The sequence below is a fragment of the Oryzias latipes genome, chromosome 15 (genome assembly GCF_002234675.1).
Source record: "Oryzias latipes chromosome 15, ASM223467v1".
NCBI lineage: Eukaryota > Metazoa > Chordata > Actinopteri > Beloniformes > Adrianichthyidae > Oryzias > Oryzias latipes.
In genome coordinates, this window is record NC_019873.2 from 17700140 (window position 1) to 17721354 (window position 21215).

At 36.8% G+C, this 21215-nt stretch overlaps 1 protein-coding gene across 1 annotated transcript in view; it reads left to right on the plus strand.

Annotated features, from left to right (window-relative positions):
• Nucleotides 1–21215, plus strand: part of LOC101162392 (glutamate receptor ionotropic, delta-1) — a 268951-nt gene that overhangs the window by 216772 nt on the left and 30964 nt on the right. Inside the window, exons 6-8 of the mRNA XM_023963756.1 lie at nt 9969–10142; nt 12849–13010; nt 14042–14161. Coding sequence (XP_023819524.1) covers nt 9969–10142; nt 12849–13010; nt 14042–14161 — 456 coding nt within the window. The remainder of the gene's footprint in view (nt 1–9968; nt 10143–12848; nt 13011–14041; nt 14162–21215) is intronic.

A 21215-nucleotide genomic window follows, 5' to 3' on the forward strand; every position in this document is an offset into this window, starting at 1 on the left:
CATGTTAGAGATGTTAACAAATTATAAGTTCTTTGTGCATTGGTTGAAATTAATTTGGGGAAAATGTGTATATATATATATATATATATATACATAATATTATACTTGACCTCATAAAAAGTTCATCATCCTTTTAACATGGGATACATATAAAGAGGAGACTGTGTTTAATAGGAGCAGTTGCAAAACTTTTTATCAGTGGTGAATTAAGTTAGATATTTAGTTATTTGAATGTTTGGCTGCTTCTTCTCCATTCCCACTTTTGTCAAGGCTGTAAACACATCCAGATAACATGAAGTAATATTTTAAGGTAAGATTTATTCTCTGCCAGTGTTATTTATTTTCAACTTTTCTTTTCTTTTTAAAAACAGAAAAACTTTATTTTAGCAGCTTAATATTTTGGCCATTTATAGTCCACACATTTTTAGGAACAGTTGCTGAATAACACTGTAAGTAACTGTTGCCTTAGCAACTTAGTCATTTGTGAAATCATTAAGCTAATAATCTGATTGCAGTTTGAAACTAATTTAAAAACAGGCTTTAATTTAAACAAGACTCATTTATGTTCCTCAGTCAATTGCTAGAGAAGTCAGTAAAGATGGTAAAGCTTTGCTTCTATCCTAATTTAGAAAATTATGAGCTGGTGAGTTTTTTTCTTTCTTTTTTTTAGTACTTTTTTACTATTATTTAGTTATTTACCTGGTGTGGCTTATTACTTAGTTATCCCTAGACACTTTAAATCCATTTGCATCTTTAAATGCAAAAAATAATGAAGTGTAAAAGAAAGAAAAATCTTGTGATAAATCCTATTTTATAATATTTTTAAAGAGGCTTAAAATAACTTAAAAAAAAATGTGTGAGAAATTTTTCTTTGTTTTGGCCAAAAAGAAAAGACATTCTTATTTGTTTAAAAAAGAAACAAAATGGAATGATTATTTTTTGCATGTAGTTTCCTTATTTTGTCAAACACCTTTTAGTCCGAATAATACTCAGTTTTCCATACTGAATGCATCTAAATTCTATTTTCTTTTCTATTTCTGCCTCCTTTACTAATTCTGGCATGTGTTTCTGTTCTCACTGCTTTTGCTTGCTTTCAATTTATGAGCTAGATGAAGTGGTCACAAAGCTAAAAAAAGAAAAAGAAAAATTACACTGAAAGAAGCTCTGCTGTGAGGACTAACAAAAAATTTTTATAATCGATTTTTTTCATTTTGTCTCTTACTTTAGCCTCTAACAATTCACAGTATTTTTTTCTCTTCTAATTTTAGTATTGCTTTCCTCTTTTTGGTAGCTGCTTATCTCACAAAGGGATCAAACTTTGACAGAAGCTGTGCTGTTAATTTGTTTCTATCAGTTTTTAACTAAGATGCCCTTTTGCAATGCATGGTCTCTGGCAGAAAGATAGAGCTCACTTTGTGGCAAATTAATTTAAAAGCCCTAATAAAAAAAACTCCTGATTAATTTTTAAACACGGCTTCTTTAGTTTTTAATTGGACTTAAAGGCTGTATAAAGCCAGCTTACAGCAAGAATGACAGCTTCGCAAAGGCCCAGATGCAGTCCAGCTGTTTTTTTTTCTTTTATCACACAGTTCATGGAAATAAATCCCTATTACATCTTCCTCCTTAACGCGCCATCAATCCCACGCGTCAGTTTGGCACTCTTCAGCTGGTTATGACAGAGTTGTGACATACATTTTAACCAGGTGATCATGAGGCTCACTTCTACTTTATCACATCCATCAAATCTCTTAGTTCCCTTTGGCCTAAAAAACCTCTTGCTGTGAAAGTGAGGACTCACATTTCATTCATGTCATGGCAGGTGGTTATGCAAATGTGCCAACATGTGACACGATGGATGCAGTCATCAGTGTAGATCCACATCAGAGCGCATGGCAAGGAGTGTTAAAATGGTCATGTGGGAGTGGGCTCAAACACAGTTTCAAGGGGAAAAAACCGAAAGTAAATGAAATTGAAGTTTATTAGTTATTATAGTTGGACTTGAGTTGACATTTAAGAAGTATTCCAGCTCGGCACATTAAAATCTGCAATTTTGTTTATTTTTCAATGTTTTTTTTATGTTGTTTTTATTTTTGCTTAGTTAAACCTCAGTAGCTGAAGATATTAAACATGTCTCACAAGTGATTCACAGGAAGTCCTGACGGCCAAGTCATACCTAATTTTTATTGTAACCAAGTATTTAGTTATTTCTTTTTTTTTATATTTCAAAAACAAACAAAAAAAATCTAAACTCTTCCTTGTGTGTGCTGTATAATAAAGTGTAGACATATTTATTGTTAGTTCAATTTGTGTTGCATTAAATCAATTAATCAATCAATAAATACATAACTTTTGTACAAGCACTAAAACTGTATTTTTTTATTCTATTTTGATCAAACATGCTAATTATTACAATATAATCAATATGATACAAATTTAACAGTAATGATACAATTGACAACGACAATAACAAAAACAGTAATACAATGCAGAACAATAACTAACATGAGCAGCCAGAAGCTTAGCCCCTGAGGAAAAATTATAATTTTACTGTGAAAATGTCACTGAAACCTAAAAAATGTCATTTAGAATTTACCAATCCTAATTGTGTTCATCATCATCAATAATGACAGCAACAATAGCACATGTATATCTTTAGCCCTTGTGCTATCCTAGGCACTTTATCATTGGGAGTTGGGTCATCTAGACCCACTAGACAGTGCTCTGAATCTTTTTTCTTCAATGATCTGTGATCTTCGCTGGTGTCCATGGATTACATCTTTCCACCTTTATCCATCTTTGTCATGGTAGGAAGAACACGTCAATGGTCATCTTGACCCCATAGGATAGCACAAGGGTTAAATGTTTGCCTATGCATGTCTACCACTACAGTCCTTGGTTGATGTTGTTAATGTCCACATAATTATCTTTTTCTATGCTAGTATCTATCACATATTGTTGTATTGTGCCTATACCATATGCTTATAGCCATTTTTAAACTTTAGAATACTTTTACATTGTTTTTGTTCCAACCCCAGACTATTCCAAATTCTTGTTGCACACACAGACAAAAAAATCCACAACAGTTGGTTTGTACCATTGGTAATTTAAATGTTTCTCTTCCTTTTAGATAACGGGATTTTTCTTCTACTGAAAATATTTTCTGCATTGTATTTGCTTATAAGTAGTTATGTGCATTATCCAACATTATAGTACTTCATTACAGAACCATACTTCATACCAGTAAGTGAGGTATGGGAGCATTAAGGAACAGTATTATATATGCAGTTAATTATAGTCAAAGAAGTGTTTAACTTAGTTTTTCATTGAAGGAGTTTTTGAATTTTCGTTGTTTGTGTGTTTAATGTGTTTGCCATGATTGTTAAAAACAAGTCTTACTTTCTGTTTGAATGATTTAAATTAGCATGAAGTTCTTTGAGGCCTCAGAGAATGAATCCAATCATAAAAATGATCGTTGTAATCAGAAGGTACGCGGCACATTTTTCAAGCGATTGCCTAAATAGGTGTCACAGAAGTTGATGCAAGCAGCCCTGGTGCAGGAACAATAGACACGCATGTGTCTTGCTAAACCCCTCTCTAAACCAGGGTGATCCAGACACTTGCACACAGATCTGTATCTGACACCATCTACTCCACTCAGATGGATAGCACATCCTGGGAGGATTAGTTGTAGTTTTTTTTTTTCTTTTTCCTCCCCTCTTTAAAGGCAGGACAGTGACACTCAAGAATGTTTGATGGATTGGGAGGCAGTGCCTGCTTTGACACTTTCAATGAGGGCAGTCATGATATCACTCACGTCTTGGGTAACTGCCCATCAAACAACTGCGATGGAAACGACATTTCTGGTGGCAATCTCTGGCACACCAGGTTTTGCAATTCACTGAAGTACTGTGGTAAGAAAAAATAAAGTAGTGTTTAACTATTTATTCTTTTTTAAATTACTAATTGCAATTTCAAAAGTCACAACACTGGGTTTAAAGCATGTTTACTACATCGAGCTAACATGTGCAAATATAATTGAAGAAGGACAAATTACAACATTTATTAAGAAGAAATTAGCAATCATGCAGTCAAGGCTTCCTAAGCATCAAACACCCTGTCTAAACCTGGAAATTAATCCAGCCGCTTGTGCTGTTCAGGTAAAACTCTGAATAATAACAAGCTCCAAAAATTACAGCACCATTAAAAGCTGTGTTCACAAGCAGAGGTATGTGTATTTCTTATTCTGTCTCTGTGTGACAAACCTCTAAGAGGAAACTGCTTCTCTGCTCTCACGAACGATCCCTTCTATGAGGAAATCACTAAAATATCACGCACAGTTTTTTTTTAAATGGTCATACTCCAGGTCAAACTGAGAGTTTTACAATTTCATACCAAATATTTGGATTTCTACTCACAAAAACCCAAAAAAACGTTAAAAGCTATGGTTATGGAAAAGCAGATCAAGCAATCACATGCACTTTGGTGTAAAATGACAGTATTCTGCCAGATGACAGCAAAGTATATTTATTTGAAGTGGTACTTTTTCAGCTTCCGTCTTTCTGCAAGACAAAATTTACCATAAAAAGCCAAAGCATTAAATTCTAGGCTGTAATTTCAGTAAGTGCCCAACATATGGAAGAATGGGGATTCATTATAGGTATTTATGTTGTTAAAAAGCAGTACCACAGGCAGCAGTGATAACTTAATGACTTGTCATTGTAAATACTGTTTTAAAAGACATAGAAGGCTTGGTATCCAGAAGAAAATTAAAAGTAGTTTGAAATTAAATTTGCTGACTTCTATGTTGCTTGTGTTAAATAATCCTGTTTTCTCTTTTTTACTTAAGTTATGCATTCATTTTAATGATAAAACAAGTATGTATTTTTTCAAAAGGTTTTCATCTAAAATCTAAAATTTTTGTGCCTTTTGGAGCTACATTTTTTGTGACTCAAGACGATTATTGTGATTAAACACAGCTCTTCTAGAAATGTTGCTGTGCTGTTTTTGTGAAAAAAAATAAAAATAAAATAAAGTAACAAATAGAGACTCCACTTTTTTGCTTTTTCTTGCTTTTCTGTTAACATCCAGGGAAATGATATGCATCTCAGAGTCAAACCTTTGTTATTCCAAACCACCTTTTTACTTTTCTGCTAGTCTGAACACATGACAAACCTATTCTTTACCACCTCTTGCTTGTTAAGATGACACTTTTTAAATATGCTATAAAACATTGAACATTGTTGATCATAACTTGAAAACTAAACAATGGAAAAGAATGAAAAAGAATAAAATTCTGCTGGAAAATTGACTTATTGCCCTTAAATATGTTAATTAATTGTATTTATAACACCTTTTTAACTTATAATTCTTATTATGAAGCTTAGTTAAGCTTATTTTTCTTATTGTACTATTTTGCAATTTTCCTGAAAAATAAAGAATGCTTTTATATCCCAAAATATACTGTATAACCACTGCAGTGGTTATTTGTTTGGGGGACATTTTACAGCAGTTTCATATGAGTTGAATGCTGAATGTAAATTTATGATGCCTTTGTCAATCATCCAACTCCCAGTCAAATTTTCATGAAAAACCCTTTTGCTCCGGGCACATTGCATCACAATATACCATCACATCCAATCATATATGCAATCTGAGCCATTAACAAGTCAAAGTTTATTAGATTGATAATAAGCCACCGCATCCTGGCCTTTTGTAAACTCATACTCCAAACTGATCATTAAGAACTGAGGCAGCATTCTGGAGGATGGAAAAAAATAATTTTCAAAATGTCTACCTCCTTTTAGCTGAAACTTGTAGGATGCTGGCTGTATTATCATTCAAACCATATGAAAGAGCAGCTGTGCCTGTGTTTTATAAGACCTACATTTGTTGTCATTATCAAAAAGGAGAAGATGAGTCATCTCTGCTCTTTATTTTACACCTCAAATAAAGCAAATCCAGTGTTTTTCCTATACTTTAGAGAATATTTGATTCATACAAACATTGCTTGTTTTAACAAGTTGCACAGAAAAATGCAACTTGTGGAAAAATATGCTGTCGATTTCATAAACTGTTTATTAATTCCAGTGTTATTTCAAGAAAAGGGTCAATGATTTAAATCTCCAGATAATTGGATATGAGTGTAATTGACCCAACACCCTCTTCTTTCAGTGCACTCAAAGAATACAGAACAGACAATAGACGCAAATAAAACCACTGGTGCTCCACTGTTGCATATTCAACCAAGAAAAATGTCTCTTATATTGTTGTTCAAAAGCTCAATGGACGACTGTGGCGCAGACCTCTGATCGGTAGATTGCAGGTTCAGTAGCCACTCTGCCTGCCCATGTGTCAAAGTGTGAGCATTACCCCACGTTGCTCCAGGTAGTTATAGGTTGGTGCCACTCACAGCAGTGAGTGAATGTGCATATGAATGGGTGAAAAGGAGTGAGACTGTACGGCACTTTGGACCTTCTAAAAAGGCAGTAAAGCATTTTTTAAGTGTAGTATTTACAAAACACGCTGACAATGAAAAATACCTAAAAAGAGAAATTGACCTCTTGAAAGAGTGGAAAATGTTTTCACATTGGGGGACACGAAAGCCATTGCAGGTGTCTTCAAACCTGTCTGTCTTTTTAAAGGTCACATTATCCTCTGCTGTGGAGACAACCAAGCACACCACTGTTAAAAAGTAAATCCAGTTAGAAAACAGCCAGGCTGAAAGTTGCCACAATGTGAATTAATCTCAAAAATGTCTGGAAAAAAGAGAAGATTTTTGCAGAGAACATCAGCTATGTGTTCAAGGACACAAGAATATCATTTAAAAAAACACTGTCCTTCCTGTGAAACATAGAAAAGGTTTGATCAGGTTCTAGAGCGGCTGTACTGCGTCTGCTCCTCTTGAATTTGTGCAGTCCATGAAATCTAAAGACTACTGAGGCATTCCGGAGCCTAATGTCAGAAAGCTTTATCTTGGTTGCAGGTCATTGCTTTAACAGCTGGAGAATGACCTGAAACAAACAACTAAAAACACCCAGGAATGACTAAGAGCAAAACAATGAACTATTTGAAGAGGATTTTTAGAAGCTCTGATCCAAAGCCTAGCATAAATTTATGGATGGAGCTAAAACCCTTCATAACTGGGACATTTTAAAGGATTTGCTCACCTGGAGTGGGTCAAAATACACACTGACTGGTGCAAGAAGTCCTATTAGCATTTAGATTTGGTAAGTTTGTAGTCATTGTCTCTAAATGTTGTGCAACAGCATATTAGGGTGTTGTACAAGCTTGTTCCATTAGCTTCAATAAAAACTAATCTACTGCACAACAATTTTACAGCAACGCTTGATTTTTATTTGTTGATTTTCACAAAAACAATTCACAGTAACTGTTTACATTATATCAGTGGCTATTGTAGTTTTTTTGTTTTTTTTTGCTACCAATCGTGTCTACATATGCTCTGTTCTGTTGACTAAGGTCAAAATAGAGTCACAGCTATAGTTTGTCCTATATTAAAAATCTAGGCTCAGCAACCTGCAGTTCCAAAACCTCAACGTCCAAACAAATGACTAATGTGATTACCAGTAAAAAAAAATATCTATTTCCAGTGAAAGATTAACAACATGGAGTGAACTGCAAAAAGAGGATAATTTAGTCTATCAGCTAAACTTAATTTAATTAATAGATGTTGATCATCAGCTGTCACTGGAGTGTGGCTATGATGTATTCATGTTCGCAGGATTTTGAGTAAGCTGACTGAAGTAATTACCTGATAATTGTGAATTTTAAAAGCACTTTGTGTGCAGTCTGCTCTAAATACTCCAGTGGTTTGACTCATAAACTGCTACAATGGCATGTGGATACATATTCTGGCAGAGAAGAGACATATAGGGTGACATTTGAAATATTTAGAAGTTCCGTTTATAGTTATGAATGTGTGCAGTGTAAAAGTATTTTATGGCTCTGATGTTGAAAGTGTCGCTGAATGGGCTTCACTTTTTACCTTGTAGAGATGAGTAAAGGCACATGTCTTCAGGCACACGGATCTGGAACCCAGACAACACTGGTTTCATGACACAGCTGTCACCTGTGTTGAAGGCACAACGCTTGCGCTGGGTGATGTTGTAAGTCATTAACTAGGACGTTGGGGTTCAGCTCTATGAACCATGCAAAACAAAAAGGGGGGAAAAATGTGTCTGATGAATGTGTTGCGGCAGCTCATGACTATTCATACTTTCCGCCTGACTGACTCTGAAGAGTCTGAGCAAAAAAAGAAATTGATGAGCAGAAATCACCTGAGGTGTCTTTTGTTCACACAGTTTGCACTTGTTGACTCACTTGCTCCTTATTAATAAACATACATATATACTGTATATAAATATATTTATATATATATAATGTGTAACACATTTGTTCTGTGACCAGACAGGAATACAGAGATCAAACATGGTCTTTGTGTGGAAAGATTATTGGTTAATCAAAAATAGACAAGACAGAAAAAAGGGCAGGTCAATACAAGATCAAAAAGCCTGTATGGTGACGGGTGAGTTGTTTTATGTGAACCTAGAGCTGCTTTAGATTTGACCTGACAGCAACCTCTCAGCTCTATGGTTGGTTTGCGTATGGACCCAGAGGTTCTCATGAGAGTCGCTGTCTGCATCAGAATTGACTGCTGTTTTGCTCTGGAGAGGAGCAGACACCACTCCGTCTCATGAATACTGATCCAACTGATCCACTCTACAATACAAGAATTCCTTGTAAAAAACAAAACAGAGATGACCAGTCTGTTCATTGTCACCTATATTCATAAAATGATCACTGATTCTAAGTCTCATCAGAAAGACATGAGGCTTGTAAATAGTTTATCATGAATAGCGTGAATAAAGCAAAATTATATACTTAACGTTTAATATGGATGGAAATGATGTTGTAGTTACAGGAAAATAAAATGTCTTTGTATTTTTAATCACCCTTTCAACACAGCAACCACCACAAGTGTAAAATTACAGATATAACATGCTCAGCAGTCACCGTTTCAGCAGTGATCCAATTTTTAATCAGCTAGCAGGAAAATAACCAAATGAATGCTGCTTTTGATTGTCGCAAAACGCAACAAGGGAGGTAAATGAAGTCTTCACAGCTTTTATAAATGACAAAAGGAGTAAAGACAGCTTTGTGAAGGCCTGTGGCTATGCTCTCACTACATCTACCCTAATCCATTTGATACCTTTGTCAACTAGAGTTAATGGGAAATAGGTCACAAGGGTTCCTTATTGCAACAGAGAGCTAAAACAAAGTCTTTTGCCTATTATGTTTCAATCTGTGTCCAAATGGATTCTAGCGAGCTTTGCTTTCACATCACCGAAGCACAAAGAGCAGCTCTTGGCGACCTATTGCAGTGGGATTAGCGCTGCTGTAATACTGTTCCCTGTCACTCAAAGCTTGGTGGCCTTAACAATTCAACTAAACTGAAACACGGCTGCATTACAACCAAATAATTTGGACATCAATAAAGGGCTTTCAGAATATCTGCAAACCTGTTTGAAACTTTAGTCCGTGGAATCACTGCTCCAAATGTCTGTTTACAAAACCCTCTCCTCTGCTTCAAATGGAAACCAACTGTTGCACAGGAACCACAGATTTTAGACCCACTTTTACCTCTCATCTCAGATCTTATCTTGGTAATGTTTTCAGTGCCACTTTCCTGCAAGAAATTATTTTACTCAAGATTCCAATGTGACAAACAAAGGGTGACACCCTCATGGAGCACACAAGTGTCCCCTGGGAGTATACCTGCTCAAATAAACAAGCGACCGCCTCCAAGGTTATTTCCTTTTCCAAGTGTCCACTCATGTTCCTGATTGCTTTTATTATTTCTCTCAGTGCTACGATCTCGATCTGATCAAATGACTTATTGTGTTTGACTTCTATTAACTAAGGGGCTTTTTCCTATTCTTTTTTTTCTTTAGGAGGTGAGCGACTCCGACATTGTGGAGCTGGTTCACGGGTCTCTGGGCCGGATGACAATCATTCGCCAGATTTTCCCAATGTGGAGGGACACTAATGTTCGCTGTATGAGGAACAATCATCGCATCTCTTCCCTGCTTTGTGACCCTCAAGAAGGATACCTGCAGTCTCTGGAGGTAAAACTACATTCTTCATTATTTAAAGCTTGCTTGACCACCATTGACTGCCCATTAAAAAAAAAACTTTATTTATCTACTACAAAAGGAACATTAATTATAAGTTATGTAATGTATTTACTGTAAGTATTTGGCTCTATACTGACTGTTTCTTTAGCTACACATTATCTGCAAAGGCCAGAGCCGTCTAAATCCCTTCATGTCGATATGATCTCTGGGGTTTCCCATTGTGCCTGAGAAGTTGGCAACAGACCCTTTGGACCCATTTGGTTTGGAGGTGGCATAAAGGATTTGCCTTTGCTTGGCACTTCCTACAGATGCTCAATTTGCTTGAGCTATTGGGAAAGTGAATTATCACATTTCTTTAGGCTGTGTACCATATTCCTGAACTCATATACACAGCTAAAGTTTGGTACATTTAATAATTGGTATCTAAAAAAAACAAAAAAAAAACAATCCTAAACTTTCAGCTGAGTGTCATGAGGCAACATTTATTTAAAAACTAAATTGCCTTTTTGGCATTTTGGGAGCACTTTGTGAGGTCATGTGGATCTAAAATCTTAAATATTTTGACTCTTTTGAGAAAAATGTATCCAAAAGCTTTGAAGAAAAGAATTGTCACGGTGGTGGGGTGGCTCGACAGCCGGTAGGACCCAGAATGCAGAGGCAGGAGGCACAAAGTTCCGGGGCAAGGGGTTTAATTACAAAACACAAACGAAAAGCGCTGCAGAGCAGGATGACAAAACCAAAAAACAAAACTCACTGTGACGTGGCATGAGACAAGGAACGAGGAACATGGCATGAACACCATAACAGGGGTAACTAATGGACCAACACAGGAGGAAGGCAGAGACAAGACTTAAATACAGACAGGGCAGACAAGACACAGGTGAACACGATCAGGGCAGATGGGGACCAAAGGAAGTAAAACTCAAGAAAACAGACAAGACAGGAGACTTTCAAAATAAAACAGGAAACAGAAACAAGACAGAACAAGGACCAAAACAAGACAACAGTTTCAAATCATGACAAGAATACCAGAATGTGTTTGTATCTTCAGGAGAAAATAGAGGATATTACAATGGTTATTTTATGAAAAAAAGAAGAAAATATATTTGAATCAACAAAATACTATCAGATATGTAAACGTTTCTAAATTACATGGTGAATGTACAGTGTAAGAGAGTCTTTAGCATTCCTCTGCAGAAACAGATAACAGCACTGGTGTAAAACCCCTTCGTGCTCAGAGAGACACACATATGCTTGATAAAAGGCTGGGAACTTGATTTATTACATTCCTCACAGTTTTAGCTGTGGCAGCCATGGTGCATCTGCCAAGTGCCATGACTACAAATATTAACTGATTATACATGCAACTGAATGTGTATTAAACTCCCTTGTCAAGATAATTATGAACAAAATGGTTCCCATGAATATAAACGACTGCAATATGGAGTGCATTTGAAAAATAATGAGCAGAATACAGCATATTCTTGTTTCAAACTAAACCAAAAGCTTTTATGAACTATTATGAAAGCATATTTGAAGTTAAGCTTAAGGGTGCCTTAAATTAAAGACATTGATTGGAAACTATTAATAAAATTAAATTAGAATTGAATAATGCTTCATATGTATTGGTGCAACTATGAAAGTTTCTCTCAAACTTTTGCGTTACTTGGGCCATTTGGAGTGTTTAATGTTTTTTTTTCTTTTAATAATTGTGTTTCCTTTCCATTATACTATGGACAGATGGCAAAACCATGTGGCACATACTCCCAAAGTTCCCCATAATGTACATGAAAGAGGGTTAATTATTGGGTGACTGCAGTTAAAGCATTTATCATTACACTGGAAGGCTAAAGACTCTAAAGACTCTGCTGTGCTTTTGTGCAATAATCCCTTTCACAGCCCATCAGCTGTGGTGTGACCTCAGACATTTGGATTACAGAGCTGAATTTCACCTGGATTTAGCTTCTGACTCACTGACCTTGAGGCAAGGGAAGCTGACTTGTGAAATGTCTTAACGCTGAGCCGCCTGCAGTGAAAGTCAAAACATGTCAAAGCTGAATGCTAACAGCTAGTGCTTTTTTTGTTTTGTTTTTTATCCAGGGAGAATCTTCTGTGGGAGGTTTTAACTGAACTTTACCCAGAAGACCTTTTATATCAACTGTCATAGCAAAACATAAGGCAGCTGACACGATTGTTGACATGATGCGCTGCCGATGAGGGGGAAACATTTCAGCATACAGAAGCTTTGAAATGCATTTAGCTGAAACATGTTGAGCCTCATGTAACAGTTTTGTATTGAAAAACATAAAAACCTTTGTGATGTTGGCGTATCATAGAAAGTTCCCCAGCAGGTGAATGCATCCCTTTATGGTGTATTTTTTTTACCAAATGCATTACAAATGGTGGTCAATCACTGATAATATCAGGAACTGTATCTGATGGTGGACAGATAAAAAAACCTTTCAAAGCAAAATCTTATCCATCTCTGACATGAGCCAACCTCCCTTCACTCTCAGAAACACTATTGTGGAACTTCTTTGTGGGGCTTCGTCAGTGAACCATAATTTTTCCTGAAGCCTTATACTTGAATGTTTGTTCTCTTTGTTGTAGAGTTTTGCCAAAAAAGAAAAGAAAAAGAACAACAAAAACCTCAATGCATCCATTTATGAAACTTGTAACTTGTTTTCCTTTAAACAGGTGTCCAACCTCTACCTGTACGACAGTGTTTTGATGCTAGCCAACGCCTTCTACAGAAAGCTGGAGGACAGGAAGTGGCACAGCATGGCCAGCCTTAACTGCATGAGGAAGTCCACAAAGCCGTGGAATGGGGGGTGGTCTATGTTGGACACCATTCAGAAGGTGACTGAGTTTTTAATAGTTTTCTGTCAAATTGTTTCAATTTTTTGCATAAATACTTGCTGTAAAAGTGCTGATGAAAAGAAAGATGACACTTTGTATTTGTTAACGACCCACTCTAAGGAAAATTGTAAACATGTTCTTGTGGGGTTTCTCTCAAGATGGTAAACATTGTATGAAGAAAATTAATCTTAAAATTGCATTTCTGAGTAGTTCTTTTTTCAAATACTTGTAATTCAGGGACAGATGGAAAAATGCTGTTGGAAAAATCTTGTAGGTGTGACATATAAGTTACAATAGGCAGGCCACAAGCTCCCTGCTCCTATCCATTTTGATGATCCATGAACGTCTTTGTTTTCTTCGTCCAAGCTGACATATGGCTCTAAACTGATCAGCTGGACAGCTCCAATATTACTCACCATTTCTGTTGCACTGGTAAAGGCTGTGGTGGTGAGGGGCTGTAAGCTAGCAGGAAAGCAGATAAAAAGAAGGATGATGGGAAGGGGGCAGGCTTACTTCCACAACTCAGAGGTAAATGTCGAATGAACTACTGCCGCTCTGCATAACTATGTCCTAGAAAACAACGCAGATATTTTTATTCTGGCTATAAATGGCACTACCATAAAACACTTTTACAATAGATTAAAAGATGATCAGGGGGGACTTTAAAGGATTTGGTCACAGTCAACAAGCTGAGTAATTTTCATGCAATTTATTCACCTGGAATTTTAAATTAATCCTGTTTTTAAGGGCTTTTGAGGCAGTTAACCCTTGAACATTACCTCTATATTCTCCACCTTCATGGATTTATGGAGAATTGTTGACTTTCATCTTTATGTGCTGCTTTTTTGATCACTCAAATGAATCTCGATATAATGGAGAGCAGCCTGATCCTATTAAGTTAAACCTGAGTATATAATTTTCAATTGTTGCACAGATTTTTGCTGTTAGGACTAAGAGTCTTTTAAGAACACACACGCAAATAAAATGTAAAAGTTGAAACAAAATCTGACCTTTTACTCTTGACCCTCCAGGGACGGATCAGTGGCCTGACAGGAATAATGGACTTCCGGGCTGAGGGCTCCAATTCGCATGTACAGTTTGAGGTTCTTGGGACCAGCTACAGTGAAACATTTGGAAAAGATGTGAAAAGGGTTAGTCCATTTATTTTTCATAAATCCTATAGAGTTTTCTTTTTGCTATTACGTTTGAAAACACATGAGAGAAAGACTTTTTTTCTTTATTTTTTACCTTAATTATCCAATTTTTTCTCCACCCGCTGTCAGAAACAGTAGACAGAGGGTTTACCAAGTGCGCAGAGGGGATGAACTGCATGACAGAGCAGAACTGAGTATTTTTCTTGTAGAAACTCAAGTGCTTAACTATAGTTCTGCCTTGAAAAAATATGAAGAAAACTTGATGGATTTTTTTTTTTTTTTTGTCAAATTGGTTGGATTACATAAACATCCCAGTCTTCTTTATTTTTTTTTACTTTTTTCCATGTTTTTTTTGATAAAATGAGTTTGTGCAGGGACGTGCACAGAATCTTAGAGGGGAAAGGGCTCAAAGTCGGAAAAGGGCGACAAAAAGATAGTTTTTGTCCTTTAGACAATACGTAAATTAGGTGAAATTTTAAAATATAGTTCTAATAGATACATACTCAGCTATGATACCTTTGTAGGTAAAAGTGATGCATTTGTCATTTTATTATGTAAACAAATTTTTCTGAACATGAGTTCATTCACTTTATCATAGACTTAGAAGACATCAAACAATAAATCACTGGAGGCAATTTATTTTTGGCGCAATGTGCTGCGGGCATAATCAACATGAATGTAATTTAATCCAGATGGTTATATTTTAAACAGTTCCTACAACTTTCCACCCCAGAATGCTTAACTTTGTAATAAGATTTAATGATAACATTCTGTTGCTGTGAGGATTCTTCGGTCTAGTTCAGTTTTTCAGTGGTATTTTTGGTCATATTATGTCCTCCATCAGTCAGTCCAGGTTTATGTTAATCATCCACAGCTGTCTTATTTTCTGTTAATTGTCTAGAGTAGAAGTGGTTTTCAGTTCTACATTGTCAGGTCATCTGTCTTTTTTGTCTTTTTTTGTTTGTTTGTTTTATTTCTCCACGGTTTTTGTTATGTTTAAGTTTATTTATTAAATGTTGAAGTTTTAGCCTCTAAGCCCAGTTTCCTGCATTTTGGCTTCAACACCTCCAGTTCCTGACATTTGTATCCAATGTGACTCTTGTTCTGTTTGGATTCACAGCTAAAATGTCTTTTGCATCGTATCCTCTAAACACAGGCTTTTGTTGTGATTGGAAAGATTTTAAAACAAAAGGTGGTGAAACTGAATGATACAAATTTTAAAGAAGGCATTTCTAATCAGAAAATACTATGTTAAGAAGATGCATTTAGTGTCAGATCAGTAGTAAGAAAGTTATAAACTGACCATAAATACTGTACATTAATTTTGCAATTCTCCCAGTGCTTTATTTTGAACTTAGTGCTCAACTTTCTGTTCCTGAACAATCTGCTCTGTGTTGAATTGATGTGCTGTGTTCAGACCAGTTCAGAAGTCTATCAGAATAAAAAGTGACTCCTTGACTAATACACAGTGTTTTTTTTTTAAATATTAACCATATTTAAGCTCATTGAATCAGTGGACGGCGACTAGTTACACCAGAACTGACCAGTTAAAGTTTTCTCACTGTCACGTTTCTTTAGTTCTCCCGCTGTCCCTAACTCTCTTTCTGGCTCCTCTGAGTCTAAGCGGGCCCCAAAGACAGAAGCGGCAGATCAGAACCCCCGTTTTACAAGAAAATGGGTTTGGTAGAATATCAGGGGTGTTTGTATCCACATTTTTGTCTTGTATCTCTAACAGAAATGTATTAACGTTAATACAAAAAAAAAGAGGGCACTAGGGCACTTTTTCATACAAGGCAAAAAGAGCAGGTGCTCAAGCACCCCTAGAGCCTTATGAGTGCATGTGCCTGAATGTGTGTCATGATTAAAACCAAAAAGATCTTTACATATAGAGAGACTTCTTCCAAAATTGGTTGGTAATAAGGTGTCATGTGTGTGGGTGCCCTCTACTGGAGCTTCTGACTGAAAGTTAACTGCAATACCTTTACATCTGTAACACCACCCAACTTGATTCTAATTAACGTGCAGCTAGAAAGAATAGCAACTTTACTATGTTTCATGCAACTCTTAAATGTTTTACTTGCAAAGATTATTTACGGAAACCATTCAGGGTCATCAGTAACCACGCTCTTCAAGTGTTGTGGAGCTGAAGTGAGAGATTGAGAGTGTTATTTTTACACCTCAGCTGTAATTTGTTTGTCGCCTTTTGTCCTGATTCAGTCAAGGACTTCTTCCAGAATGAAGAGGAATTGGGTTTCTTGGCAATCTATGTAGAGCAGTACTGACCAGAAGCTGTAATGAAGATTTAATCACCACTCAGCCTAACTGAAATCATGAAGCCAATTCGTCATAATGTGGCCATTAGCATTAACAGGAGCCGCGCACACATGCACAGACATGCACAGACATGCATCAATCAGACTAAGACATAATGGACAGCAGGATCCTTATATGCATTTACTGATGAACATGTATCTTATTTGTGAGCCATTCTAACATAGGGCAGGGGCCAGGCATGCCAGAATGCTGTTACATACTTTTTTTAGTCATCAGAAGCAGAAAAGAGGTTAGTTAATGGTTTGCAAAGTCTGCTTATTTGGTTCATTGCTTTGTGAGAGCACTGCCATGAAAGAGATATAAAGCCTTTTCATTCTCTATCGTGAACATTCAGTGTATTTTTTGTCCAGTATTAGGAAGAATTGTTGACCACCATTGAAAATGGTATATTACATAATTTCCCTACATAAATGCCACTTTATTGTGTGTCATTGATAGGAGCCTAACAGCGTTTCCATGTCCCACTCAACCTGCCAGCCTTCCCTGAGCCATCCACACTCACCTTCCATCTCATCTCCCATCCTCCCAAATCTCCTCTTCTCTGTGGCCACTTCTTTCCTATCTTCCAACCTTTTATCTTCATTTTTCAGCCCCGGTTTCCTCCCTCTCTATCATCATTTATCTGCATTTGGTCCATTTTCTTCCCAGGCTGATGGCTCTTAGATGAGGCGTCTTTCTGGTTAGAAACTGTAATGAAGACTGAAATACTATTTCCAGAATGGCTACTGCAAGATTTCTCCACCATCCAATGCTGATGCTGAGTGATCGATGCTGTTGTTGTTGTTGTTGTTGTTTTGGTTTCCCGGCTTGCTCTTATTGATGTGTCAGCTCATCTCCTAGCAGATATTGCTAATGACTTCCAGCTTACATGCAGTTTTCATGGAACAAGTCAGTTCATCTGAGAGTAATTGTTCGTAAAACAAGGCATCTTGCATGCATCATTCAGTAGTTAGCTATCAAATGTTTTTTCCAACGAAGGATCATTAATGCAGTATTTAAAAAAATACAACAAATGAACCCCAGTTAAGATGGTACTGAAGGAGTGCTCTGGGGTGCTCATTGTTTCACCATAGCCTTGGCGTATTTATTTCTTGTGGAATGTGTTTAAAACTATTACTTGTAAATGCCAATATTCTCACGTGTACAGCTTAGGTTCTGTGAGTCGTCTTTTGATCGGCCCATGTTCTTTTGGATGCTATATCTGCTATTCAGGTCTTTTAATAACAGAAAATACCACAATTGGTGGGAAAAACTCCACAAACATAACAGGACTTGAAAACGGCATGACTCAGGCAAGGAAACCAGAACAAAAAAGAGTGAACTAAAGCGACACTCCGACACAGAGAGCAGAAACAGACACACTTAAATAGAGCTCAAACAAATTAACCTAAAGTGCTGTTAGCTGTGCGCCACTATTGGAAAGCCACAAGAGAGGGGGTGGAGCCCTCCAGAATAACCCACAGCCAACCCAAACACAAGACACAACAGGTAAAACAAAGCAGAACTGAAGATTGTGACAGCTTCAGGAGTTGACAAAGCAAAAGTTGCCTCATGAGGTAATGTGCATAACCAGCACTTTTCTACCCTGTGGATCTAATGCATCTGTTGACAAAGCCTATAGAGTCAAAAGAATATTTAAAAAAATCGTCTTAACTCAGTTAAAAAAAAAAAACATCTAATGGAAGTAGATGCTGAATACCTTAAAGTGAAAATCTTCTAATACTGGATCGACGTTTCCTGAACTAACGATCACTTAACAATGAGCCTCGGTTCTGTGACCAGACTAACACAATGCCTCAGAAAGATGGTGAACAAAGAGGTTGGCCTTTAAGAGTTTGGTCTCCAGCCATTTGTAATTGGGTAGAAAGCTTTGTCTGAGCCATATCGGAGCCTTTGAATCACAAGAGCAAAAGCATTTTTTGACCAGACCATGGAAACAGTGTTATACCCTGGCAGTGGTGTCAGAACTTGTGTGGCCATGTGTGCATGTGTTTTGTGAAGTCGAAAAATGTTTATGAGTCTGTTATTTTTGGTACTATATGTGCAATAGGAGCAAATGTTTGGCTATTCAGTCTTTATAGACCTGTAGTAGGAGCTTTGCTCATGCAGATGACAGATGACTATTTTAGTTGATGTTTGAACCATCAAGGATTGAACTTTTACTACAGTAAAAGTATATAATAAAATTTATTTAGAAAAAGTAAAACTTACATATGGGTGCTATTTTGCCTACCTCTAGCATAAATATAGAGTAAAGTACAAAGCTCCCATTTACAGATTCAGCACAAACAGGCACTTATTATCAACGGTTTCTGAGTACATCAGAGGAAGTCAGGGGATCTCCAGTTTGGCCAACACTTGATTCTATATTTGCTTTTGTTGAAGATGGGACTTTGTTGCCTTTATCAGGCTCAGATTTCCATCTAATAGTAAACTCCTCCAAGGTCTCAGCCTATGAGTCCTTAAAGCACCCTCTTGATGTTCAAAATGACTAATCGCAGAGGAATTTCTGCTTGAGTATAAAAAGATTGAAGCAGGAAATGAACAGGAGGATTGGGACAGTATCTCCACTTCTTCCACCGTTGTACCAATCTGTTGTGATGACAAGACAGCTTGTAGTACAGGTGCATGGACAGTTTGCCTGGGTACACCTCGGCACAAGGAGCTGGAGAAGAAGGATGTAGAGGAGGAGGTGTAGGAATCTCCAGTGAAACTGTTACCTTCAAAACCTGCTCTCACATGGGTAGTAGATAAATTCAAAAAAGTTATTTTGGATTACATTACTGAACATAACGTGGATTAGAAAGTCAAAGTATTTTTTATCGTTAACAGCCAATAGACCATGAAGATAAAATGGTTGAGGAAATCTAAATATTGCCTCTTGGAACAAATTGTTTGTTAATGACAAACATTAAAAAATAAACTGTATTCATAGCTACATTTATGGTATATTTAGTTTTTAAAGACAATTTCTCAATTTACCCGTAACCCTTGTGCTATCCTAGGCACTTTAACATTGGGAGCGGGGTCATCTAGACCCACTAGACAGTGCGCTGAACCTTTTTTCTTCAATGATTTGTGATCTTCACTAGTGTCCATGGATTATATGAAATCTTTACACCTTTATCCACCTTTATCATGGTAGGGAGAACACGTCAATGTAAGGGTGGGGTCATCTAAGATAGCAAAAGGGTTAAATGTGCTTATTATATGTAACGATAAGAATCAGGGACAATGTAAAGTTCACTGACATAAGGTAGACTAAGCCTAGACTCCAAAAAATAAAAAGTACAGTTTTACATTTCGGCTCACGCTTGGGCTTTTGATGTTGAAGAGAAATTAAACTGACTGACATTTGCTTAAACCTGCAATTAAGTTAAAGTGGGATTTTCTTATTAGCCCTCATTGCCCTTCTTGATAGCTTATGTTGATGATTATGGATGCACTGGCTCCCGTGAGTGGTACCATATGGACCATTCTGCATTTTAGTCTAAAGTCATGAAGAGTTTAGTAACCTCCCTTTTCCTGCTTTTACCTATTTTTCACACATTTGTAGAGCAAAAATGTAATTAAAATGTCTCTAAAACGTATGTTTAAAGTACCTCCCTGTACTAGCCGAAACCCTAAAAACAAACTAAAGCAAATGTTGTTATTATAAATCTGCATTAACAATGTGCTCATTTCCCATTAGATAACTAGCCACCTGTAAGCACAATATTCAGGTTTCAAAAGTAATTAAATCCAAGTTTCTGCATGCCAGCCACCCATTGACCAGGAAATTACTCAATCAAATACTGACAAATTACATTAACAAATGGCTCCAAGCCTACAAAAGCAATTTAGCAGCGTAAAAACCTTGGAACCAGTCTTTCCAGGTTCTTGGCAGGGTGCTATAAATGTGTTTAATAAGTTTGGATTGAACACGATAACCCATTTTTTTCTGATGCACCTTATTACCAAATGGCAGGGTTTTGGTTCTCTCATGTAAATAGGTTTTTCTAGGTAAAATATGGTTTTCAAAACTGCACAATGACAATATAGCCTATCGCAGCCAATCCTTGACTCTTGTTGCTACCATGTTGTCATCCAGAGTTTGTGCCCTTTCACTCTGCTGGTGATACCACAGTACATGATCAGAAGATGCCTCACTTACCATCTCAGTGAGTTAGTAGTACTGCTCTAAGACTAGATGATCTAGATCAGCTCCATGGCTGGATCCTACCAATAAGACCCCAATGTACCCCTGTTTGAACATCGCCATCAAAATAGGAATGTGGGTTTAAATCACCAAGAATTTCAAAGGTGGCAAGGTGTGTGACATCCGAATGTGGATGACTGAAAGTTGTATTGTTTTATAACAACTGCAAAGCTTAACCCTTGAACACCGGAGCTGTGGTCAGCAACACCTAAATAACACCCTCTTTTTGAAAAACAGTAACTGTTCCACCATTTAGACAATCAACACAAATCAGGTGATTCTGACAAGGAGAAATGCGGCTTTGCATTTTATGCATGGGTGGCTGGCATATTTTTCCACTGATAAGCAACAGTTTACAAACACTGTTGTATAACTGCATAAAGCCGGTTCTCTCCGCAACCGAATCAGCTGAATTACGTTGTCTGCATAAGCCCTTCACTGCTGCAAAGTGCTTCATACCAGCCTAAGTAAATAGTTTTTATAGTTTTTCGTTTTTTTATTACACTGTACCATAACTGT